Consider the following 26,960-nt stretch of genomic DNA (forward strand, 5'->3'; position numbering starts at 1 on the left):
CCACTACCAAAACCTGCCACCCAAACCCAGTACATTTTCAATAAATCTTGGTAAGTCAGTAATACATGTGATGATGCACAGTTTAGTGTGTAACATCATATTTATTCTGTAGCTTCTTTAAGTATATATTATAGGAAAAAATACATAATGTAATGTAAACATCCAATTATAGCTGTACAAGTACAGAAGTTGTTACTTTCTATGTGAAACCAATCTTAAAATGAGAGAATTAAGGCACTGAGAGAGTCCATTATGTTACCTTGTTAAAAAAACATACGCTTCAAAAAGCAGCCCGGCTTGTTGTCATTTAAAAGGTTTCATATTCCTGTTTGAAAGATCAATTAAGAAAGTTAGTATTTGTGTGACTACAGATAGCACTTTTGACAATAACTTTTAGTCAAAAGCATAGTGTGAAACAAAATCTTCTGTGTTACTAAGGTGTAAGAAAAGCTAAATATTTAGCTCCAAACATCCTGCAAATATCGTTTTGCTTCTCGAAGCGTGGCCAGGATTTTCATTGCTTCCAATTTGTCAACTTCCATTTCCATGCTTAAAATGTCCACTACGGCATCACTTACACCATCAGCCATGTGCTTCTTATCTCTGCAGGAAAAAAAAAAAAATAGAGGAGGAAAATGGGTAACAGTGTATTTTTCCTTTGATCAAGAGCTTCAGAGGCAGGATACTATTGGAAAGGAGGCATTTAAAAAAATCCTAAACATAAATACAGCTTGTATATTGAATGGCAAGATTCTCACTGAGTTTTCATGTAGCTGAGCACTGAGAGTAACAAGGGTTTCTCTCAGTCAAACATTACAAAGTTTTCAGCATGTTGTAATTTATAAGAAAAACCCTTGGAACCCTAGTTGAGCTGTCACAGAATGCTTGCTTTCTTTTACGGAGAATTGGATCTGCTGAAGTATTTTTTATTATTATATCATCATATAGTTCTCATATAAAAGAACCCAACACAACAACCTTCCCTTCTTAATAATGCTATTTTTAATACAAATAGCTAACATTATTTGTGCAGTAGAAAGTATTGACATCAGGCTCTATATTCAAACAGTTTGTCTATTTATCCACAAACTTCCTAAAAATCTCAAATCTCCACCTAAGTTCGCATCCACAAATAAAACTCCCCACTTTAAAATACATTACTACTACGTTACTTTAGCATTCTACCCATCCAAGCCTGGCACACAGAAGAGGACTGCTACTATCTCACAGCTGTGCAGTTTATCATCACACGTATTCAAGTGTCTCATTTTTCTCAAGATAAATCCATTATCTTGAAACCTCCTATAGCTTAATTGAATACTGAAAAAGAAATAGTAAGTGACTAAAGCAACTAGTAGAACTCTGTGGTTACAAGCTAAACCTAAGACTATACTGGAAAAAATGGACATAGTGATAAAATTCAAGCATTCTAGGAAGGCCTTTCAGCATCATGTTTTTTTCAGACAGCTCTGAGTCTTTCTAAAGCCTCGAACTTCTGCTAAGTCTGTTCTCTTTCTGAGATAGTCTATCTCCACTCTACTCACCCACATACATAGAAGTAACCTCTCTCTCTCAGCAGGACTCTGGCAACTTCCTTAGCATAAAGCCTAAGGACATCTTGCACATATTTCGGCGGGGCTACTTCTTTGGCATTTGAAAAATCTCTTGAGAAACAAACCTTAAGATGAGTTAATGTGCCATTTTCAAGAAAACATCTGAGCTCATCTCTGAAAGGCAATAAAAACTGTTAGTAACGTCTCAGAGATAAGCATTCTCTCATCAATACAAAATTAATGTTAAATAGCAAACTTGCTTGAACAAATAGTCTCGATCTTGATGCCGACAACCAAAAAACAGCCAGGTCTCTCCAAATTCCCAGTCTGTATGTTCCTCTCTGAGCTTTTGCCTAAACAGACCAAAAAAAAAGAAGAATGTACTGAGCATATGTAAATCCAATCTGTTTTAGGAAGTGCAGAATCGAAAACTCCTATAACCTAATTCTCACTTAAAGCAGTGCTTTAATAGCCCTCTGTATTGGCAGAAGTGTGAAACGGCATAAGGTAAATCACAGTCAAATCCTCCTTCACTGATTTTCTTGAATACTCACTTTTGGACCAGCTCAAAATCAATCAACTTCAAATGTGGAGTTTTTTTTGCCACAGTTTCACATTGGAAGAGTCAAGAATGACACTTCCAAACATCTCACAAAACAATCCTGACTGCTCAATAAGGAGATCACTACCCTTTATCCTTCATTGGAAGCCCTGTAAAAACACCTGGGAAAATTCAGCACAAAGCATTTTAGCACACTTTGCATTTAGCTGTAGAAGCCTGCAAGACTTTATGACTATCAATCTATTTACTACTACATCATCAGAAGTTATTGCATTTTCTTGAAATAATGCTGAAGGTATTACTTTATAGGGGTTTTAGCTGCAACTTTTTAGTTGCATTTCGAGATTTTATTCATCACTGATCAAATGCTTATGAAATGCTATGAATTCTTTAAAATGCAATATAGTTCTGAAAGATAATGATATATTTGGGGGTTAAAATTAAGGAGTAAGGATTGTACGTTATGATCTGGTTAAAGTGGAAGCATGAACTCAGACACATCATGTCAAAATTTCACTTTTCTCTCAAAGAAAATGGTTTAAAAATAATTGTTACAGGATGCAAGAAACTCCACTATCTTGCTGCAGGAAATGAGTCATGTAGGAATGATATGAGATGTGTTGGTTACCTACAAAACTTGCAAGCATTCCCACCCAAATATTCCACTCTTCCCATTCTTCATTTCCTCTGAAAAGTCATGTTTTTACACACCCTTGGTGATGAGGTACTTTTTGAACAAGCGTCTCTTTGCCTTGCAAAATTATGCTGCTGGAATTGGAGGGGGAAAAAAGGGATCTATCTTCCCTCAAATACAACCCCACAAAACCCAAGATTGTTGGGTTCAGTATGCCTAGCTGTTGACAGTTGAGCTGCCAAGCTCCTGATCTTAAAACATCAAAATGTGTAAACACACATAAATAGGGGAATGTGGGGGAAAACTTGACATTCAGCATGCCAAGGCTTTTAATATAGATGTCACTTCTGAAAGAAAGGGATTTTGAATATCAAAGTTAAGCCAATCAACTCTGTTTCTAAAAGCAACCAACCAGTTCACAGGGCTTCCACTATCAACACACAGATAAAAGATTTAATTTCTTATTACTATTTCTGCAATTTACCCAATTCCTTATATATCCACTACGGATATTGGATACAGTCAGATGAAAATGTAAGTTTTACTCATTTGAAAAACAGATAAATAAAAAAGCACTGCTTGTTTAAAAGTAGTAAGACTTTCAAATGAGCATACCAGTGTTACAAAAAGTAAAAGAAAAAAAAAAAAAGAAAAAAAGTTATCTATACTTGTACTCAAAACCTAAGGCTGTATTTTCCTCAACAGAAAGGCTGCTTTCCAGGTAACAATTCGGTACATACCTATGTTGTAGGAAACCAATAAATGGTGAAATCCCTGTTCCTGGACCAACCATCATGAACGGGACAGATGGGTCTGCAGGTAAGTGGAAAGTATTGTTTGGACGAGCAAAAATAGGTATCTAAAACGAAATTAGATAGAATACAATTGAAGGATATTCTTAAGCAGTGAAAAAGCCATGAGCATTTTAGAAACTTCAGGATATTTATGTAGCGTATATGTCCACACACCCTTCCAAATCCTGAGCTTCAGAGTTTATTTTTAATGCCATACAGACATCTGGAACAAAATTTCACATGAGCGTCTGAAAAAACCCCACAGCATACTTACAGACTTATTAATCAATCTGGAGAAAAAGTAGGCAAAACCACACAAATATGAGCTTCTGAGTATGAAATTTGAGGAATTTCAATAGATAAATTTGAGGAATACTGTTAACAAAACTCATGGAAATGGTGTTGGTACTCAAAGGGAAGTAAAACTTATTGCTATTATAGGCAACTCAACCTTTTTTTATGCTGTGGACATCTAAAAATATTCCAGTGGAGGTGAGGATTTGTTTATAGCAAATTGAAGCTTACTGATACTGAACTTGCATTCTTAATTTTCATAAAAGTTTTACATGGTCCCCAAAAATGCATATGGCTGAGGGAAGGCACATAACTGCTCAAAGACCTTGGAAAATGGTTTATATCATTCCACTGATAAACTATTCTGATCTTCAAATCTGTATCTAAAAGGAATTCTAGATATGATTTTCATAGGAGCTCCGTAACTATTCTCTGAGGCATGGCTAACATAATGTACAGAAAACAAGAGATGACTATTTTTAATCCTTTAAAAGATTATTCAAGACTCAGCAGCAGCCATAGCAGAGCTTCATCCATTAAAGTCATAAGCAAACATCCAATTTATTTTGCATAATAATTATGAAAGGATTTGAATTTACTTTCAAGGTTAAAGAAGGAGTGAAGCACTAGACCAAGTTACTTAAACTTTGCACTCTAAACCTGAGTGGTTTAGCACTACTCATTTCTTATCATTTAATTCATCATAGATACTAGAATGTTAAACCGGATTATTTTTCAGGTTTGATGATGATGACAAAAATATAGTATAATTCTTGCTGCAGGGGGCAATATTTGTATTTCTGTTATACTTACTACTTCAAACCGCACTTGACTTAGGAGGTTATTTTCCCTATTAATGATTCCAAACTGGTCATTCCTTTGAAAAATACTGCAAATGGTAAACATACTTATACTGTAAAGTGTTTTCAATTAATCTAAGGTATTTTTGCATAAGATCACACTAATTTATTTTGCATTGGTATTCCACAGATTTCTGCAATATATGTGTATTGCCGCACATTTATCTATGCTGAATTCTAGCTTGTGCAGCAGATGCAAATAGTTCTGAACTTTTTTCAGACTCATTTTGTTATAATCCTTTTTTTTCTTTCTTTTTATACCACCTCTTTTTCATGTTTGGTCTTTAATATATTGCAAATCAATTATATTTTAAATAAAGAGCATATGTGAATACTGGAATAAGATATACGATGCACATATTAATCAGTTTGGGTTTTCAGTTAGTTTTAAAAAACTAAGATAACTTGTATGGGTTTTTCCTTCCATTTTGCCAGACCAACATCTTGAATTATTGGCACAGTTTTCTTGTAATTAAATTCTACACTTGTGTCCATTTTCTTAATCAAAGATAGATTAGCCTGGCAGTAGTTCTTTTGTCATACTAATTATATATTAGAATTCCAAATTTTTTAGTAATTAGCTTACACCTAGTAACTTTGTGACCGATTAATTACACAGATTCTCTGCCCTGAAAGGAAAAGAGACCAAAAAAAGTACCTTTTCCTATTAATACCCACTATGCCAAACCATCTTCCCGAGAAGGACTTGGAGATACAGGTGGCTGAAAACCTGGACATGAGCCAGCAATGTGCGCTCACAGCCCAGAAAGCCAACTGTATCCTGGGCTGCATCCAAAGCAGAGTGGGCAGCAGGTCGAGGGAGGGGATTCTGCCCCTCTACTCTGCACGGGAAAGACATGGACCTGTTGGAGCGGGTCCAGAGGAGGCCACAAAAATGACCAGAGGGATGGAACACCTCTCCTATGAAGAAAGGCTGAGAGAGTTGGGGTTGTTCAGCCTGGAGAAGAGAAGGCTCTGGGGAGACCTTGTTGCAGCCTTCCAGTACTTAAAGGGGGCTTCTAAAAACATGGGGACAGACTTTTTAGCAGGGCCTGTTGCAACAGGAGAAAGGGTAACAGTTTTAAACTAAAAGAGGGCAGATTTAGACTAGATAGAAGGAAGAAATTCTTCCCAGTGAGGGTGGTGAAACAGTGGCACAGGTTGCCCAGCGAGGTGGTAGACGCCCCAACCCTGGAAACATTCCAGGTCAGGTTGGACGGGGCTCTGAGCAACCTGGTCTAGTTGCAGATGTCCCTGCTCACTGCAGGGGGGTTGGACTAGATGGCCTGTAAAGGTCCCTTCCAACCCAAACTGTTCTATGATCTTTGTTGCACATCAGAAATACCACAGAAGATTGTTCTCTGTGTCGCATTCAATAATTTGGCCTTCGCAAACTGTGTGAGACCTTGACAAGATATTTATGATTTCTCCCCTATTATCTGCCACCCTTTCCCTGGAAGTGACCAAGTGCCTCTTGGCCTTGTAGCCTACAATGCTAACAGCCGTAATCATTTAATTGCACAGCGATATTTTAGCCCATGAAAACATCTTCCGAGACTTGCTTAAGGATACAGTGGGGTGGAAAATGACTCTGGCCTTTCATCAATGGGAAGTTTCACTACTCATGTTTTACTTTATCTATGGATACCTGTGTTTAGCAACTTAGCAATGAAATTCCAAACATGTTACAGAGGGAAGGGTAAACTTACAAGAAGGGTAGAACTGCAAAATGAAGCAGCATACTGCCAAAACACCTGCATTACATCAGGGGCAGTGAACAAGGAAACCTGCAATTGTTTCAAACGTATAAATTAAACGGTTAAGGGAGTTTAGATCTAACATTCGTACCTTTTCAGTTGAAGGGTTTCCTCCTTTTGTATGCAGAGTGTTTGTACCGGGGCGCAGCAGAGGCGCAACTAACTCAGCAAGCCAGCCTGTACATACTCCTTTCCGTGAGACTGGTCTAGCGGGACAGGCAGGAAACTCCACAATATTGAACACAAAACATAATTTTCCTGGCTGATATAAGTTTGAACTGTAAAGATAAAAGCATTAAAAAAACCCCACAAAACCTGAGAGAGAAATGTACAATCTTATAGCAGGTCCGTTTGCAGCCCAAACCACCTCACTTGAATCAAGATTCTCAGTGTTCAGTTAAATGTGTGATACTCATATATAGTTAGAAAACATCTTAAGGTTGGAGTCGGAGGCCAGTGCCTACAGAAGGAAATCCAAATTCCTCTATATCAGATTCACACATGTGTGAGCTTGTTCTTGAGAATTGTGTCAAAGTCTCGCCAGACACTCAAAACAATGTTGTTTGAAATAGTCAAACCCTGGTTTTTTTTTGCAACAGGGAGACAACCACTTTTTCCTCAGGTTTTATTCTTCTTTAGTTCATAACATACGCACACACACACACTTGAGAAAAAAGTATACCTAAATTGCCAAGAAGATATAATTTGAATATTTCATTACCTTGACACTGAATAGGATCTGGCTTGTAATTTAGGAAGATGCTCTGAAAAATTTAAATAAATAAATAAATAAATAAAAGCATCACTTATTGTTTGGTTTACCCTAATAAAAATGAAAATATCATAGTGAGTGTTTACACTACAACGGATTACAAGCATATTACAATTTAGCTGTAATTTTACTCTTTGAACATTCAGTATTTTTGTCTCAGAAATAAGCTATTAAGACAGAACTCTATTTTGAATGTTTTTTAGACTTTGTCGAACATCTGTTAGAGATACCATAAAATGAGGCCACAGTAGTGAATTTATGGGGTTCTTGGTCAATTAAGAACAGCTGTAAGGTGCACAGAAGAGATGCCAGTAGCTAGTGGACAAGGTGAAGCTTCAAATTTAATTTTCCCTACCTTTCATCTTAGACTGCTTTACGGAGCTCAGAAGCTCTGAGAATAGACATTGTTTGATTGAATATTTCCTATATATAACGTCCTAGAACCAGATGTGCCAGTTCAATATCAAACCACTATGAATACCTATGCAAATTTTGAAATCACAGCTTATAAAGCCCAACAACAACAACAACAGAGACAGGAGTTTACTGGGCATTTTTTCAATGAGAAACCCACTATCCCTCCCACACACACATTTGTATCTACATATGTATGTACATATATATACATAGATATGGTGTCTTCAAAGGAATGACTTGCCCTAGTATGCAGACTGCACATTTTGGCTGAGGAGAAGGGCATATTAAAAGGAGACAGACATATTCCTAAGTGAACAGTGTGGTGGGGAATGGTGACAACAAGCGAGCAATACCAGAAAAACTGGGCATAGCAAATGGCAGAGAACATACAGTGGAGTAACAGAGCCTAATCCTGCAAATACCTTATGCTTATTGTTTATGCATAAGAGCAATCCAGAGTCAACTGAAGCCCAGGTATGTACCTAAGTGTTTGCAGAATGGAGGCCAAAGACCACACCCTGGAGAACAGAGCTCTGTTCCCCAACAATACTTTTAGTTTCATCACTATGAATACTATAACATTTCTAAAGCAGTTAACGGAACAGTTATTCCCCTTTCTTGGGAAACTGAACATTTAGTCTGATGCATTTTCAGAAACAAAACCTAATTAAGTCCAAATCAGTCACTTACCAATTAACAGGTTAAGTGAAGGCTTGCAGCTTGGAAAAGCATGAAGTAAATCCAGCAAGCAAACATTAGACTCTCTAATAAACCGTGTATAATCAGAGGCTCCTTGTCTGCTGCAAAGCTCTTGAAGCCTCCGTTTTTCTCCTGCATCACTGGTACATTCTACAAGAGCTCGCAAAAATGCCTGCAGAGAAGAAAATAAGCGTGCAGGATAAAAAAAACCTGTCCGTTTGGGAAAATCATCACAAAACTGGGAAAAACTTAGGTTGCCTGGGGACAGGAAGCAGTCACCTGACAGGTTAATGGATAATACAATTTATTTCCCGATGCACGCTTTCACCTACTATGACTTTTTTTTTATTTTTGGGGTGCTCCTTTAATGTCTGGTACAAGCTACCAGGTCAGAAAATTCTACTTAGCCTGAGTAGGGGAGAGACAAACAGGTACAACCGATTCCCTGATAAATCTCAAATTTATGAAAGGCTTTCTTATTTATGTATTTGCACTTGAGTTAAGTAAACAGTCCCATAACACAAATGAATTCAAGACAAAACAACATTTGCTAAGTTACAGAAGCCAGGAAAGGCATAATAAAAAGTCTTAGAAGAGGTATTACTGTAAATAAAGTATAGTATTTAATGAGTCATGTAAATGTCGCTGCGGTGTTTTATTCCATACTTTATGCCTGCATAATGGTACTGCAAGGTTTTCTTAAGGGAAAATTAAATTGAGCATTGTAAGATAAAGTAAAAATCAGATGTAAATAGTTATAAGTTTTTTTCCAAAAGCAAGGTGGAAATAGACACAGTGCATAAAAAAATGATCCAAAACACCAAGTGCAATCAGATGACATATTCTACACAAAAGAATACTTTCCAAGTAATTTGAGTGTGGTCAAACACTGAGCTTCCAGGCAATAGGTTTACATAAACCATATTCTGTGCTGAACAGGTAATAAAGCAGATAGGTTATAAAAACTGGCTCGGGCAATATTCCCCAGCCAGTATTCTCTGCCTACTCTTATTGTTGAGACAATTTTTCAAAATTGTTAAATACAGTTTTGAAAAGGCTGAAACAATTGGAAGATTCTCTTCTCTTCTGCTGTGAAATCCATTAAATTGAGTGAAAAGGTCCTTCCAAAAAGTAATTTCTCTCAGAGACCCAACCAACACAATTGTTTAGCTTCATCCTTCATACAAAGTCGTCTTTAAAATGTGTTTTGACAATACCAGAAATACACGTGCATTTCCAGTTGCAAGCTTTGAGTTTTTTGCAGGCACAGAATGAAAGGAAAATAATATCCACGCTTTGTGAGAACAAATACTATACAAGCAAAAAATCTTTCTTTGAATTCTGCCAGGTTACTGAAATGCTAAACAAAAGCTTTAAAATACTTTAAAAGACATTATGGCAATGTGTTTTTCTGTGACAAAACTTGACAGATACGGCTCCCTCTGATTAGAAAGAATAGTTTCTCTAAAATGCCTGTGGGGCCAAGTTCAGTCAGCCTTCCAGTTATCCGGCACCAAATACCTAATAGTTTTCTATTTACTTCCAGACTAGTTATGAATCAAGATACTGTGTAACAGGAATAGAGATTTCGGTATCTCAGAGTTTGCCAGAAAAATAAGTGAAACTTCTCAGAATAAAGTACAAGCAGCAGCATGCAAACTGACAATCCTTATTCACCAAGAAACATGATAACTACACACGAAACAAGGATAGATCTGTAAGAGACCATACAGCATAGAATTACTAAGGGTTTCTTTTTAAAAGAACAAACACATAAACACCTTTTTGGGAATTGCTCTTATTTCCAGACACCAGGTTAAAATGAATTTCAGAGTGCTTCTTTCAGGGATGTGTTGTGGATGAGTTGCTCCTAGTTCAGAGGGAGAAAAAAACAAAACAAAACATGCATTCATTAACATCCAAAAATGGCATCACGGAGTGCTTGTTCTTTCAGGAAATACAAGAGAGCTAAACTGGATCCAATTCTATATGTTTGAGCCCCCTCTGGTTAGTGGAAATTATAAACTAAACAGCAAGACAGTTTTCCAGTGAAGTATCAATGACAATTTTCCACAGAATACTTGAAACATCAGGAAAGTGGGAAACAAAAAGACAGGTATAATACATGAGTGTTCAAATAAATTTCATTGCTAAACCACTCAAGGCTTTGTTGCCACTTTCCACCTTGAAGAATTACAGAGGAATGCTTACCAGGAAAAGAAACATCCACATTCTTCCTCCCTCCATCAATAAGCACTCCTGAAAATCAGAATGTGTCAAAGCTTTCTAATGATCTAACCAAAGGTGTATGCAGCCAGTGCCAAGCTGGAGCTTCTGAGGCCCACCAGATCCAAGGGGTTTCTGTACAAAGCAAATAATCCCTCCTGTAGTCTCTACAGGTTCCATTTCTGCGAAGGAGGTACACTGACATCCCACCTATCCCTTTATGGAGTCAGCTAGGGTGCAGCCAGGCTTATCAGTCTTACGCCATGTCATGCGTAAGTGGCTATTCTAAGTTAACCCCAAAAGCAATATAATAGCATTTATGTGACAAACCACCTTTAATTAATAATCTCTGCAGCTCCCAAATTGTTTCCTTACAGACCCAACTTGCATGTTGAGATTTCTCTTGACAATGTTTCTTGGCTTTGACATCTAGCTACTGATTCTTACTATGTTTTTTTCCATGCTCAAGAGCCCTTTAGTACTACAGAATTTTCACTCCAAGAATATACCTACATAACTTACTAAATTACTTCTTCATACCAACATTACTTGACTGAATCCTTGCTATAAAGACGAAAGTTTAATTTTAGAAGATAAGAGGATTGGCATAAATATAATGCAGGAAAGAAGCATTCATTTTCACATTTATATAAACTCCCTTTTCTTGAATACGCTGACAGCATGTTACAAGAAGTACTTAATCCTCCTCTTAAGATGCTCATCTGTACAATAAAAAAAAAACCTACAGAAAATCCAGTATTTGAACAATAGACTTTGCACCAGACTGCAAATATTTTCTTTTTTTGTCCTCTCAATTGATCTCATCTACTTCATCAAAGACTTCATAGACTGAACAAAGAGAGATTGTAAACAAAATTCAGTGGAATTCCTGGTAAATCTTGAAGATGCAGCCCAGGCACAACCTGCTCTTCATGCTCTTTTCTTCTCCCAGGTTTTTCATATCTCTTCATTCAGTAAACTCACAACCATAATAGTTTGTAGTAACTATTACAAATTCCTCAGAAATGTGAGTGCAGTTAAGAGACAACCATCTCAAAAGGAAAACAACTCTGGAACATTGCTAGGAATTGCAAAGCTGCACTATAGAGCTGAATTCTTTGGTACAGATTGCCAATAACATGTAATTTAACTAAATGAGTCTCTGCTCACCAGCACAGATCCAGAGAAATTAATTTGGGTTTGATTCTAAACCACTTAACTTCATACCTGAAGTGGATGGAAGTCAGTGTACAAGCTGTGATTGGACATCGGTGGATCAGCAGCAACTTGCTAGGTCCTGACCGAGTATCCAAGGCAAATGTAAAAAATCAGCATGACTTGCTCTGCATCACTCGGAAGACTCCAGAGCAAAACCAGGAACTTTGATTCCCTGTGCTGCAATCCAGTGCTATCATCTTCCTTTCCATTATCATTCATTAAGATTCACAAACAGACGTGCCATTTTATATACAAGATATGGTAAAATGTTACATAAATAACACATTATTTTACAGTTTTTCCCTGATTAGTGCTACATTAGGCAGCCAGAGATGCAATAACCTGGATTATTTACACATAGGATGAGAGCACCGATATTGCAAGTTTCACTCCACTATTTTACCAACTTTGCCTTGGAAGGATGGTTTTGTTGGTATACAAGAACAATCAAAGGGCTAAGCTATGTTCACTTGGCTATATAGGCTCTGTTCCACATTGAAAGTGCTCTGACACTGATGAACTCAAAGTGCCCTGTTAGGGCAGCTTTACATTATTCCTGCAACATCAGTATAACAGAATAAAGGGAACTACTGTAGGCAGGAAGGACAGAATATCTCTCTGTGCCTATTCAAGGAGACCTTCACTTTGAACATGCTGTTGACATTATCTTTAACTCAGAGATTCAAATTTTATGCAGCCAGGTAGCAGGGCTGATTTGCACAGAAAAACCTACTAGCCCTCAGGAGAGACAAAATTTCAAGCCCACTTTCCTATGAAAATCTGATGGTTTTGGCCCTCCATTACCTCCTCCTTTGCTATACCCCTCCCTTTTAACTGCTTCCTTTGAAAACGTGCTTGATTCTGCAAAATCTGTAAATACTGTAAACAGTAGAAGTAGTGTGTCTGTGAAATCCCTCGACACACCACCCAATCCCTTGTTGTTTGCCTGTGCATGGTAGTTGGGCCCTGCATGGGGTGACATTGTCTTGAGCTTGAGGGTGCTGAGGACCAGTCCTGATCCGAAGGGAGATTGTTAAAAAGCTGAGACCCTGCTTGGGACCTTTTCTGGGGTTTGGTTTTTGTTTTTTTGGTTTTTTTTTTTGAAGAAGCAGGTGTGAAGTGGTGCAGGGGGGAGGGTGTTCAGTACAGTGGGGCTGGGTAACAGCCAGACCAGCCCTGCAGATGCAGGGCTCATCTGAAGTGCAGGGACCAGGCTGTAACTGATACTGGCTCTACTCCAGATCTGCCAGTGACCTCTCCCAGCAGAGGTTAGTTACTGGAGTCGGGGTCAAGGATGGGGATCAGCTGGGCCTGGACATTCCATATGATGTTACAACATGGCCTGTCATGTAAACTCACCTCATTAACAAGTGAGTTACTCGCCAGTTCCAAGAACATGTGTCCATTTACACCTCATACTTAAGGGACAACTTGTGTTGCCGTCAATGATGCAGGGAATCTCGCCATGGGAACTGATTTACCCAGAGACTGGAACAACAAAGAGACCTACCCCATCCTGCAGAACTAAAGGCAAAACTCAGCAGCACCATTAAGACACCAATCGCAAGGCAAGAGAAGAGTAATCCTCACAGGTCCAGGGACATACCTTGAACCTTTCTGAGGTGTGGGATCGTAAGACTCAGCAGAACGCATCCACATAGACCTACAAGCCCCTTAAAAGGCACCTTGCAGCAGCACTAAGTCTTCTGCTTCAGGACTGTGGCCCTCTTAGGATGTAAAACAAATTGATGTGAAGTGCTGTGCAAGGATAGATTTTACTTTCAAGTGGGGGATTGTTAGGTTATGTGATTAAAGATTCATCTCCATAAACATGAAGGAGCACAGAGGAAGAATGAAATGGATGAATACCAATGCCAGGCTCAAGTTCCCAGTCAGAAACTAACTCATCTATAGTAAAGCCAGCAGGAGCATTCTATTTTTCTCTTCTCTTTTTTAACACATCTCTGTGGCTTTCAACATGCCTTCATGAAATGACAGCTGTGTTCCAATACTAAAGACAAAAACATTCAAAAGTATGCATACCAACCCCTACCAACACAGAAAGGAGTATTTGTTCATGACGAGTGCATCCAACATACCTTTCTTTTTAGTGCCCTGCTTAACCTTTATGCAAACGAAATACTCTCCTTTTTCAGAAAGTCCCAAGATTTGAAGAAGTTCTTCCACCTCATTGACATTGTTGGGACATACTACACAGAAGGCATCTCCAGGTTGATAGTCAAAGACTGTATCCTGTTTTAAAATATGAGATAATTTCTATTAAATTTTATCATAAACCAAGGCCAACAGCATCCCCATTCCTAACAGCAGCAATCTGCCTACTGTAACAGTCACATGAAGTCATATGTTCTTTTACTTTGTATTAGCATTTCACTGTTTGGACCAGATCAAAACCTAAATACTCATGTTTTCTTTTCAGGTTTAACCTCACTAATTAGAAAAATCTTTCCTTATCTGGTTTAAATATTTCGACACTCTTTAATAAGAAACTGCCGAGCAGCCTAAACAGAAGGAAAATAAATATGTATTAAGAGGATGCGTTATATAATCAGTCCAGATCATTAATTACCGATGTACTTTGTTTTCTGGTTTGAGAAGAGCAGAGAAATTAAGCCCTCATAATTGGTGCAACTTTGTATAGAGATACATTATCACTAAAATAAAACTTGCTGGTTAAACTATTTGATGAACTGTGACCGAAATGACCCCAACTGTTTTTATTTTCTGGAGGCAAAAAAGAAAAACAGCAAGGGAAAAGCACAGCGAAAATTAAAAGGTGTCTCAGATCTTAAGACCCAGATTCTCCTCAGTTGGCAGAGCTTCTTGTGCCCAACTGCTAAAACCCTGCTCAAGCTTCTACCTGTTATAGAAACACACAAAATTATACTTGTGTTATTGTTTCTCTTATGCATCAGGTGAGGTGACCTGTATACACAGGCTGTTGAGAATGTGAGGAAAAAAAGGCACAAAATGTTCACATTTTCAGTGTGTGGTGATGATTTGATACATGTATACATACAAATATATGCAAAAAATCATGTCATCTCAGAGACTCACTTGCTTAGAACTTTAAACAGACTCTATTTATAACTGAGATTTAAAGATGTCCCATGGAAATTAACACAGATTAGGCTAATAGAGTCCAATAGAAGTTAGTGCCAAAATCACAATATCCCTAAGGCATAATTCTACAAATTTGGAAAACCACTCCAAAGCAACATATCTTCCTTTTAAAGATTTCTTGTAAAGTAATATCGAACACTCTCTGCCTTTCATCTTCGTAACAGCATACAAAATATGATCTTCCCTGAATAAATTAAACCAGTTTTTACATCTTGGGTAACAGAGGCTGACAGTTTGAGTATTATATTAGTAAGTCAGACCAAATGAATGCCAGAGGCAGAAACAGTGCTCGAGTGATAATGATTCTTATCACTTGATTATACTAGTCAAATTATTACTTGTGTAGATTACCTACCACAAGGAATAGTCACAATTTACTATACAGTTTCTGAGTATTTCCTAAGTTGTATACTTACAAACGGAAAGATTATTAATTTTCAATATTCCCTGCCTGCCCATCTCCACTGTAAATTCCCTTCAAAAAGGTATTTCAGTCAATATAATATCCACGGAAAACAAAGAAATTGATTTGACACTTTATTTCTGTTTTGGTTTCCACAGAGTCATACCTTTCAGTGAACAAATCAAGCTTTGCATTTACAAAATGGATCAGACTAAGCTGACATCCTGTTGTATAGGGAATTATTTTTTCTTTTTAAACAGTCAAATAAGTAATTTTCACCCCAGTTATTACATATAACACACATTCATTTCACCCTTTATTCTAACCCACTAAAGAAAAGGCCATCACTAACTTACTGCAATATCAAGTTCTAAGAGCAATGCAGTTTTTATTGCATCTTCTCTAGTGAGTTGAACTGCTTTTGTAACTGGCACTTCAAAGGTTGTTCCCTCTGAAATCAGTGAGGACAGATGTGGATTCTGAAAAAGAGGACACAAAAACTTACACTAAAAATGCAAATCAGCTGAATGACAGCTTACTATGACATACAGGAATTAGTGTTGGTTCAATTTTTTGAAACAATCTTAGGAAACAATTCAAAACAATGAGGAAAAACATGAACTTTCTATATACATACAGTGTTTTGCTCCACATTTTTAAAAATCACATCCAAGCCGTAACAGGCGTATATTCAACTATAAAAAGTAAGTAGGCTTGAACAGTCTAATCGGCCTAAACTACTAACAAATGCAGTTAACTGCTTCCTTTTTCAAAAGCTGCCTTGAAAATAGCCAATTAGAGAATAGCATTTATGTTAAAACCCAAAAAACTCCCACCTAATTAAAGGATTACTAGGTACACAGAACAGACATAAGAAGTAAGAACAGAAGCTATTTAAAAACGTCATTGCAGATTTACAGATCAAGACTCTGGGGTGCAGATTGGGCTATTATTACAGGCAACTTATAAGAGGAATTTCAAAAACTACAGTTAAATTTAGAGCTAACCTGGAAACTCCACACTACAAAACAGCATCGTGCCGCAGCTTTTCCACACAGGTGAAGAATTGTTAATGGGCACCAAGAATAATTCTAGACCACCTCTGTCAAAGGCTATCACTTGAAGATCAGATTACAGCCCTCATTTCTCCATCACTATTGTCAGCAAGCTTCATTTGAGATCCATACAGACAAAAATGAAAAGAGGTGGGAGAGATAATAAATGTCCATAACAATACTCTGTTAAATGGAGAGGAATTATTCTACCCGTAAGAGAATATTGGTTAATCTGAAAATTTCCTATTTTAAAAAAAAGGAGACAAGAGAATCACTTGAGACCAACAGTTGGAGGTTTTGTTATTCTCAACAAATTTGACATGGTGAATAACAGCTTGGGCCATATCGTTATTGTGCATCAGCTGGACTGTGATAACTGTCTACATTCATATTCCCTCCAAGTCAAGTTCAAGGCATAATGAGATCAAGATTTAAGCTAAGTTGTATTATCTTACACTTGCCACAAAGGCTTAAGATGCAGACTGTTACTGCTCTGCTACTAACAAGCAGCAGCTTGTTAATTCAACCCTGAGAATCAACAGCTCAGGACACTGATCATAAAAGCAACTAGAGATCATGTACCCAGCCTTCTTTAAACGGCAGGGAGTCTCTTTTTGGCAATACCCAAACCTCAAATTGATGCATTTCAAAACAAGCCAACTTCGGATGTGCTTGGCAAAAAACACCCATGGTTGTTGCAATGTGAGATACTGGAAAAGGACATGAATTGTAAGGTCATGTTTGCTTTTACAAGTACTGCACATGGGAACTCTCTGTTGACAAGGTCTAGCCAACTATGTCAAAAATAGTACCAAAGGAAAAAAAAAACCAAACAAACCTGTATTTGATTCTTTCCAAGGCTCAAGACAACCACCCAGCTTTATACCTGAAATGTGGACTACAATCTGTGACCTGTCACTATATCCCAGACAAGCAGATTCAGCTTTTTCAATTTGCTGTCCAAAAGCAAAATTTACTTTTTTTCTATTTACAGAAAAGTTAAGGCATCAATATTAGAACCTGATCAATTATTTTAGAGATCAGTTTGAATATATGCTATGACTTTAAAACAAGAAAATGGGCTCTTTTAACCACTGTAGCAACACCTTCAACCCAAGTACTAGTCTTTAACCGAAGAGTACCTCTAAATCATAAATCTTTTTTTCAGTAATTTGGATTACTTAACTCAACAACCTGAGCAAAACCAACCACAATATGAGGTTTAAAAGAAAAGCAAAATTATCCAGTGTTTAAATTCATACACTCTTACATAATTATATTAGTCAGACTAAGTGATTCTCTCAGGATTACCACTGACACCCTCAAGAGTGCCAGGGGCCTGAAGATACTAATGGGCTTTCATGGTCCTGACCAGCCTCATCAGAGGACTGCACCTCCACCTCTGCTCATGGGCCCAGGAGCCTCAGCTCAGCCCTGGGCCTTCAGTTCCTGCCTGAGCCACATCATAGGAGTACTGCTCTGCAGCTCAGCCACAACCATGCTCATGGCTGGCCACAGATCCTATTGATCCAAGTAAGGATCTGCACACCAACTTCCTGGCCTGATGATCTGCACTCTTGGCTGATCCTGACTGCCATCTCCTGGTTTGCATCGCTTGGCTATCAGGGAATGGGGCTGGCTGTGTTACCACACTCAGCTCCTGGCTCCCTGTCCCTTAAAGGGCAGCCAGCCCTCACTGCTCCCTCACAGAGATGACCAAAACGTCTGCCCTTTGTCAGGCAACCAGAGAAGTTTAAGGCATGCTTTCCAGTTCATTTTGAACACTAAATATGCTAACTGGAGCTGATCACCAGCTCATGCTAATTCTTCTCTTTGTACAGCAGGTCTTTGTTCAACATGGCTTCATAGGAAAAGCGCAGTGGCTTTTGACCTACAGTTCATCTTCCATTTCCAAAAGTAAAATTATGATCATGTTTTTACCATGACAAGTTTATCTGTTATTAAATCTGCAGCAAGACTTTCAGCAATTTTACACCCTCTTAAGGCATTCTGCAAGTACTAAAAATTTGAACAGAAATTGTACTATGCTCCTTTCTACAGGAAAATGTTTTCACCATCCTTACATAAGCCACTGAGGATTTTAATTCTTCCATTCCTGGCACTGCAATGCCAAATTATAATTTAGCTAAATTATACTTTAACATAAGTGCCCATAACTCCTATGGAGGTAACTACATTTTCACAATCTAAATGGACCTTTCACTTACAATTCAGAAACCTCCTGCGTTCAGGGACGTATCTCCTTTATGTAAGTATCCAGTTGCTCTTTTGAGCCGTATGTAGGAGTATACACTCATGCTCCTAACAGAGCTGGAGGCTTCCATCATCCAAAGTGAAGTCCTTACCTCACCATGGGTGTCCTGAAATTGCACCTCTATATATTCTGGTGGCAAGGCAGGAATATTAAGAGCAGACTGAGAGACAGGAGGCACAGAATGAACAAGTGAAGGTTCAGTGTCTCTAGTTGAAGCCACAAGATTTATGTCAACCAATTTCTGTGACAGAACAGCAGAACTCCTCACTCCCTCATCTTCTAGTTTCAAGTTCTGTACTTCTGAGCTTAAGTTCAGTTCATGCATAACGTGTGGGGCTGCGGAGAGAGAGCTAGAAATAGCATTGCTGCTCATGCCTTCTTTTTCTTTCTGCAACAGAAATGCTTCCTTGAGGGCAAGCCAAAGTCCATCAATCCAAGGATCAACGACTAGTTCCAAACTGGGAAAGGAGAGGGGGGGGGGAAGGAAAAATAAATAGATGAATTATTGTGACTTACTAGTCCGTTAATTTACAAGTAATGAAAAGATGACAAAAGCTAACAATACTATTAATTTTCTGTTTTTATATATATCTGCAGCTGTTACCAAGACAACTTTTTTGTTAAAAAAATAGTTTCATTTAGTTATTACCACTATGCAAATTTATGGAGCCTAAAGTGTGTAACAGCCTTGCTCTTCTTCCAGTTTCTCACTTTTATTTTCTTACACTGAACTTTATGACAGGAAGTTGAAGGGATGGTTGCAAAATATGCAACTTTTCATTCTGCAACAGCAACATCAATAGCTTACACTAATGTTCCATTTTTATTATTTTAGAACACAAGATATAAGTTTTATGGTTATGGCAATGTTTGTGTCCAACTGTCTCGTATCATCATGCACAGAACAGATATAATCTGCAGTTCAAAATAAGTAAGCCAAGACTGCAGCCTACTGGCCAGAAAGAGCAACAGAACAGGAAGGGAGTTGTTTTCTTACATAATTCCTCTACAGCAATCAAAAAAACCTTCTTACATAATTCCTCTACAGTGATCAAAGACAAGAAATTCATTTTTTATGGAAGAGAATAAAAAATAAAAATCAATACAGGGTTTGTTTAAAGCAGCTCAACGGCAAGATGTGAGCTTGGATAGAAGTCTGGTGCGTATGTAGAAAGAGATCCCATTACCCAGTACTGCATATACTGGGAATTGGCTTTATTTTTATCTGCTTCAGTAAACAGTCTACCTTTAATGTAATCTACACTACCCCTCCACTTATTCTGAACTACTTAATTTCTAAAACTGCTAAATATCCTCCATTTTTCCAGGCATTACAGATGTTTGCTCACACTTTAACAATGGAGTTTAATGGTAATTGAGATTGAAAAGACATACTTTGTTCATGTGTTCAGACAGGACCCATTCCTGTGAGGTGCTGAGTATTCAGGTTCAACTGATTTCAAAGAGTTCAGAATGTTTTGCCAAATTCACATTTAACCATTGTTTCTTGAAGAACGTAAATCCAAACTCGTTCAGCTCTTACCCTACACAATCATCTGCTAATCCTGTGTTGTAGAAGTGCTGGGCACCAAGTTCTTGAAGGCGTTGGTCTACTGTCTTTCCACCATTACAAAAGAACGTGTACTCTGAATCTCCCAGACCTGGCAAATTCAAGGAAAGAGGAATCATGTCAATCAGCCAGCCATCCAGGCTACACAGACAAAGATCTGCAAAGACAACACAGGATTTTCTTGCAGGAAACAGAAGAATCTAATATAGCAAAGTGCATATTACCAGGAAACTTTTATGACCTTAAAAAAATTGTGTTTGTCCCAAAGTAGAACTGAGAAAGTCCTTCCTCCTTCACAAATGTAAGACACAGAATGTCTCTGAAAGCACTTTGCTTTCAGTATTTCACGTTTCAGAAGAATATTGCTTTAGTTTGAGGCTTTTAAAAAACACAAAACCACTGTTGGAGGAAAAATGTAAGGAACTGAAATGAATAGAAAAAGAGTGAAACTGATAAACTGTATGTGAATTAACAAAAGAAATTATCTCACCTTCAGGTTAAAATTGTTAATATATGTCAAGAACATAAGGGAGAGAGTATTAAAAGTAATTTAAAAATACTGGAACCTTGGAAAAAAAAACAAAACACAGAAGTGATTTTAAACAATCTGAATGAAGAAATGTAGGAAAAAGTACATAAGGGAACCTGGTCCAACACCCTCCTCCCCAGGAATCAATGATTACTTTGCAGATCTCATTTTCACTGCACTGGGTTTTCTGCCCTTTAACAGTTGTAAAGATGCTCTGTTAGAAGCTGCTGCTCTTTGTTATCAGTTACAAAGTCAGTGGACTCAAGCGGTATGTTTGTGGAGGTCCTGAGATTTTAAGAGATCAACTAAACCAATGACCCAACCTAAAAGTGATCAACCACACATACCTCATCCTTAACAGATGCTTACCTAACAACCCCAAAGACCACTGGCTAGGTAGTCTTCACAAATTCTGTAGGTAATCCACACCACTGTTTCACTATCTTAACTACCACAATTTTTCACAGCCTGACCCTTTCTTGTGTGCAATTTCAAACCACTATATCCCTATTTTCCCCACCTAAAAATGGACTATTCCTTTCTCTTTTTTAACAGCTTTTTTTTTTTTTTTTTTTTTTTAAAGACTACTGCTGTCTCTCAGGTATGGTACCTAGAGTGAACACTTCTTTGGACAAGCTGAAATGTATACCATGAACATATTTTAAGATTGGTAACTTTTCAGACTAGAATCATAAACCATGTTATAATTTAGTTACTACAACTGTAACGTATAAGTAGGCAATAGCATAACATCATCTCAAAACATTACATGATTAGGATGCATATATTTCAGACTCCACACTATATATCCACTAGAAATTTCCTTCTAGTGGCTACTTTCTTCACTAGAAATTTAGAAGTTTCCAACTCCTATGAACTTGTCAGGCAAAAATAACCTAAGTTCAAACAGAAGTTTCTGGAGTTTGTTTAAACACAACCTGAAAACTCAACAAACTGATTTTATCATCAGATCAAGATATGTCAGATGTATTTTGCCAAATCTGTATTTTGCATATCAATCTGTAACCTGAAGTTACACTCCTTCTATTGACAAGTACGACATTCAAAATTTAAGAAGTTACTGCAAATTTAAAGGGATGGGATGATCTTAAACCCTTATTTTTTAACAACATTTTATACTGCCTTTCCCTCTGTATAGAAAAATGTCCAATTACTTGCAAAGTCAAGTAAATTCATCTAGTCCATAGGGACTTGACATGAAATTAAAACTTCAACAATTATAGATAGCTTATATCATATTTTGTTTATGCAAAGAAAACTAAACTATAAAAAAAATAAATTGGTAGCTGTGACATTTTTCCTTTATTGCTTATAAAGGACATTACACACAAAAAATGGTTCTTGTTACAGAAATAAATGTTTTATAAGCACTTTAAAAAAAACCCCAAATGACCTATTCACAAGTGAAAAATATAAAAATTATTCACTGACAGACAAGTGCTGCAATAATATGGAAATACTAAATCACCTAGCAATCCATAGTGGAGATGTGCGAAATGATCAGGTGGCAAAGTCGTGTCTTGAATTTTCTTTACAAACTTGCGGGCAGTGTCTGGTGGGTCTCCGGTACCGGTAGTGGAAATAACAATAACTACAGGATCCTTTTCTGTTTCCAGGTTATACTACAAACAATAGAGCAAGTAAGTTACAAAGTGTCATTTGATACCTCTTTGCGGCCTTAGATAGTATCTTCCCAAAGGTGCACAGAAAAATGTTTAATCTCATTTTACCTGTATTAAACCACAGAAAGTCTTTCAAGTAGTTACAAGTCATTTTGGGGATGCAACTTATAATCTTGGTTGGAGTTTTCAAGACCAGACTGGGTAAAGCCCTGAGGAACCTGCTGTGACCTCAGCTGACCCTGCTGTGAGATGACCTCATGAAGTCCCTTCCAACCTGAATTACCCTATGATCCCATACACAAACGCCGAAGGTCAGCATCTTGAGCAGGCTCGTACGCATGCAAAGATGACTTCACAGCTGCACTCTATTTGCTTTGTCAAGCAGAAAAAGAATTTTTGTATATACGATCACAATCACGCAGGCATAATCCTGATAACTTCACACAGATAACTGGGGTGTGGTCGTACAAATTGTGGGTGTCGTTTCTAAGTTCCATTAGGTATTATTTGGTTCTTTCTGATAACTTCCATGTTACATCTGTCTTTGCCACAAAAAACCCCCCTCTGTGCTTTGGGGGAGCTAAGGTAGCTCTGAACAGAGAAAATCAGTCACCGTGCTCTACGGTCTGATTCAGCGGGCCCCTTCCCCAAATTCATTTATCTCCCCTTTGCTAATACCGATCTTTCACATTGCCCATGGTTTTATGGGAGCTACTCCCATTATACCATATCAACAAGAACTGCCTATATTTGTGATTGTGCATCAGTTCCATAAAATCAGGTCTCACACAACTGTTTTTTACTTCTCAAGTAAAAAGCATTGTTTCTTTGATTATTGCAGCTTTCCAATGATAGCGGGCTGCAGCACTGTGATAGCGTGCCGTCTGTCAGGTCACCTGCACAACGTGCTCTTTCGCAGCACCCCTAGGACGTACGGGTTTTGAATCACACGGACAGCTTGTGATAGTGACCTACTCGAACAACAGCTCCACAGAATCACAGACACCTTGTTTGGGAGTAACCACTTGAGGTCACCTAGTCCCACCCCATCCCCCAAGTGGGACTAACTGCCAATGCTGCATTAGGTCAGCTATGATTTTAGCTGAATTTTGAAAACTTGTAAGGGTAGAGATTCCAGTTTTTTCAGCACCCTCTTCCATGCAGAACTTCTTCCATTAGTGTCAAATCTGAGTTTATCAGGCTGTACTCAGTAGAATTTGCTACCTGTTGTAGAGTCTTCTGCTGCCAAGAAGAGTCTAGCTCAAGTAGGTTGTTATTAGGTCACTCCTGCCCCCCTCCTTGACACAGTAAGCAACCTGAGCTCCTTTTACTGCTCCCCATATGTTTCAGTTTAAACTCTCTCCCAGCATTCCAAATTTAGTAAAATAGTAGGGTTATGAGAAAATATAAATAAAGATTGCAAGAGCTACTATGTTTCATTTCAAGCAGTTTCAGGACTGCAATTCAAAACTTCAGAGTTTGAGGAGTTATCTTCTAAACACTTCACTCAATAAATCACTCAAACCTTATCCCTCCCTCAAGGCATATAAAATGTTACCCCTTACATCTACAATTCAGAACGGAACACAAAGAAAGAGTATCAAGGGGTTTTGCTGTTGTCATTTTTACCAAAACCTGCCTGAAGAACCTAAAAACAGCTGCATAGAGCAACTTAAATTACCACCTGGAACAGTGTCCTGCCTCTGACAGTGGCCAACAGCAGCTGTCTAGAGAAGCGTAAGAGAAGAGAGTAAGCATACAAGGATATTCCCCAAGTACTTTGCCAGACTTCAGTGAGTCATCGTCCAGGGACGTTCCAAATAGAGGTTTTGTCTTTTACAAGTTCAGGTGAACTCCAAGTACCCATGAATTCCCAAGACTTCCAAAACTGAACTATTAAGTTGTGTAAAAAAAGGCCTTAAGGGTCCTGTTGCAGTTACCCAGATTTCTAAAGCTTCAACAGCTGATTTTGTAAGTACAAATACAAGAGCTTCTGCAATGCACTGTCACAGATGACTACTGCTTTCACAAACAAAAGCAAACTCTCAGGTACAAAATGCAAAGGTCTACCGGTATCACATAAAAATTTACACTAAATTATGTTCCATTATTGAAAAAAAAAATGATACAAGCTTAGAAAGTAAAAGGGGGTACATTACAACAGAAGTATGATTAGTTCACTAAATTCTTGCTTGCTCCACTGCATATTCCCCTCTGCAAACTTAACGACTTGTGGAAGCAAAACAATTGTAGACAGACTCCTTAAGAAGAAAAGTCACGGCCATCTGGCCTCTGGAAGGACAGAAGTTCCACGCTGATTTGCGTCAATTATCAGGAAGTCTGATGTATCACTAAACCAACAAGAACCTTACACAATTACACAGTTTTTTCACTCTGCCTTCCACTTCCTATATCCTTGGTCTTACATCTTTGTCCCATTCTTTCTCTTGCCTTCAGAAGTACTCCTCAGCTGAGGACAGCAACGGCACAAAACAGCTGCTCAAGCTGTGAAAAACTGCTGAGGGAAAAGGACAGGATCAGGCATCCTGATGATGTCTTACCCAGAATAATACATATCGTGCTTGTTCAGGTAACTCATCCAAGGCTGACTACATGCACCATGACTCAAGGTGATCTCCATTTAGCCTCCTATTTTACTGCTCCTCCCTCACTTCCACTTTATTTCAGTCTTACATCAAGCATAAAAAGCAATCACAGTAACCAACCAAAGATTTATGACCTTTTCTCACCTATGGGAGTGTACGTGAGAGACACTACTTGGTAACAGTGTTTCCGAGACTTGAGCAGTGTATGATCGTTCATTCTTGTATGACGACAGGATCACATTACGACTATTGGCTCTGTAGCCACCTATTCCATCCACAGACCTTCAGAGCAATCCCTTTAAGTGATGACAAGGCCTGAGAAATACCCAAAAGCTGTATGAAGACAGGCCTTCTAACTGACAAATATGGACAAAACAGACACCTCTTACTTCCTCACTTAAGACATACACACACCTCTCTGAATCGTACAGGTTGTGGAATAAACTCTTAGATCTAACATGCCCAAAGGACTTCAGAAGAGGCCCTACCAAATTCAAGCAAGCTCTTTCCTCCAGTACTGCCTTCCTCCCCAATTACACTTAATCTTCTAGAAGTTCTCTTTATTTACAAGGTAGGGAAAAACTTAAGTGGTGAAATCTAAAAAGCTGCAGAAATTACTTTTCTCCTCAGTGCCCAATTCTCAGATTCTCAATTCAGTACATCTTTCTACCTCATCAACAATGTGCAGCTCTGAGTTGTCTTGCCAAATTTGACAAAATAGATTTATTCCAGTGGCAGGCCAATAACAGGGCTAGAGATATACTGCCTTCCTGAAACTAATCTCCAAACCTGTCAAATGCAAAAGAAATTAAATGGAGGAATATAAGGACAAACTTCACATTCACTGCTGGCTGCATAAAAGTCTCTTTGTAACACTTTGCTACATATTCAGTGAACATTCATTCAAAAGCGATGACCAGCTACTCAACATGTACTGTATTCCCAAGAAAGCAACCTGCTAGAAGGGAACCAAATTATTTTTATAAACTTCTCACATTTTCAAGTGCATCAAAGAAAACTCTTTTAGGTGTTACTTTCTACCCATCTCATATGAAATATCAGGCTATCAAGTTTTGTTTATTTGTTTTTTAATATCTTTTTGTTTGAGGACATACAGCTGAAAGTACTTTGTGAAGGAAATTACAGTTCACATTGCCTTTAGCTACAGAAAGACATTAACAGTTCTCAGATCCTTACCCTTGGATAACAACAAATAATAAAAAGCCATTTCCTTGCTCCAGCCAAGCTTTTTATTTGTTTCTAGAATATATCTTGAGTGTATTCAGTGCGAACTGCAGTGAGTGCATATGCTATAACTCAAGAATACCCCACAAAAGCTCAGGGTCATGCTGGAGCCCACACTTAATAGAACACAGGACCTCAATGCTACACAAAAACAACAGGAAAAAAAAAGCATCATTTCTAAAAAAAGGAGAGCTGACCAGTAAATACAGAATTCATTCACTACTGCATACATAAATAGTTTTCAAGAAGTCACTGCACTGTTGTTAGAAGAGAGATCAAAGATATATTAATGTACTGTTCTAATAAGAAAAATCACAAGAAAGATGTACCTTTGGCAGAGGGCTATTAAGCGTCTGTGAGTATTGGTCCAAATTACTGATTCCTAAGAAACGAAAATTTTAAACTAGAGGATTTATTTTAGATGGGTGCATGTGCCCAGCCTTCACAATTATTAACAGTCACCACTCAAGCACATGAAGAAAACTGCAGCTCTTAAATACCTATTTTTCAAAACCACATGGAGTATCTCACCTTGTCCACTTCACTTATACAGTGCATATCAGCTTCAAGTCCATGGGCTCCTGCTTGCTCCCGTATTTCCTCAGCTATGGCTTTTGCCTGCCCCTTTTGTGTTGCATAGAGAAGCAAAAACCTCCTTTTTAAATCACAGCACATTTCCCAAAACAGAGCACTTTTTTTTTTAA

At 38.0% G+C, this 26,960-nt stretch overlaps 1 protein-coding gene across 1 annotated transcript; it reads right to left on the reverse strand.

Annotated features, from left to right (window-relative positions):
- Positions 1-458: 458 nt before the first annotated feature.
- Positions 459-26,960, reverse strand: MTRR (5-methyltetrahydrofolate-homocysteine methyltransferase reductase). Its single transcript, XM_010296743.1, has 14 exons — positions 26,788-26,960; positions 22,252-22,405; positions 20,207-20,324; positions 18,755-19,121; positions 15,690-15,812; positions 13,886-14,039; positions 10,124-10,212; positions 8,334-8,514; positions 7,176-7,218; positions 6,546-6,732; positions 3,490-3,608; positions 1,814-1,906; positions 1,545-1,727; positions 459-603 (listed from the first exon to the last, which is right to left on the reverse strand). Exons 1-14 carry the CDS (start codon positions 26,929-26,931, stop codon positions 459-461), a joined length of 2,100 nt encoding a protein of 699 aa, XP_010295045.1. The 5' UTR covers positions 26,932-26,960.

The sequence above is a fragment of the Phaethon lepturus genome, unplaced genomic scaffold (assembly GCF_000687285.1).
Source record: "Phaethon lepturus isolate BGI_N335 unplaced genomic scaffold, ASM68728v1 scaffold12181, whole genome shotgun sequence".
NCBI classification, from domain to species: Eukaryota; Metazoa; Chordata; class Aves; order Phaethontiformes; family Phaethontidae; genus Phaethon; species Phaethon lepturus.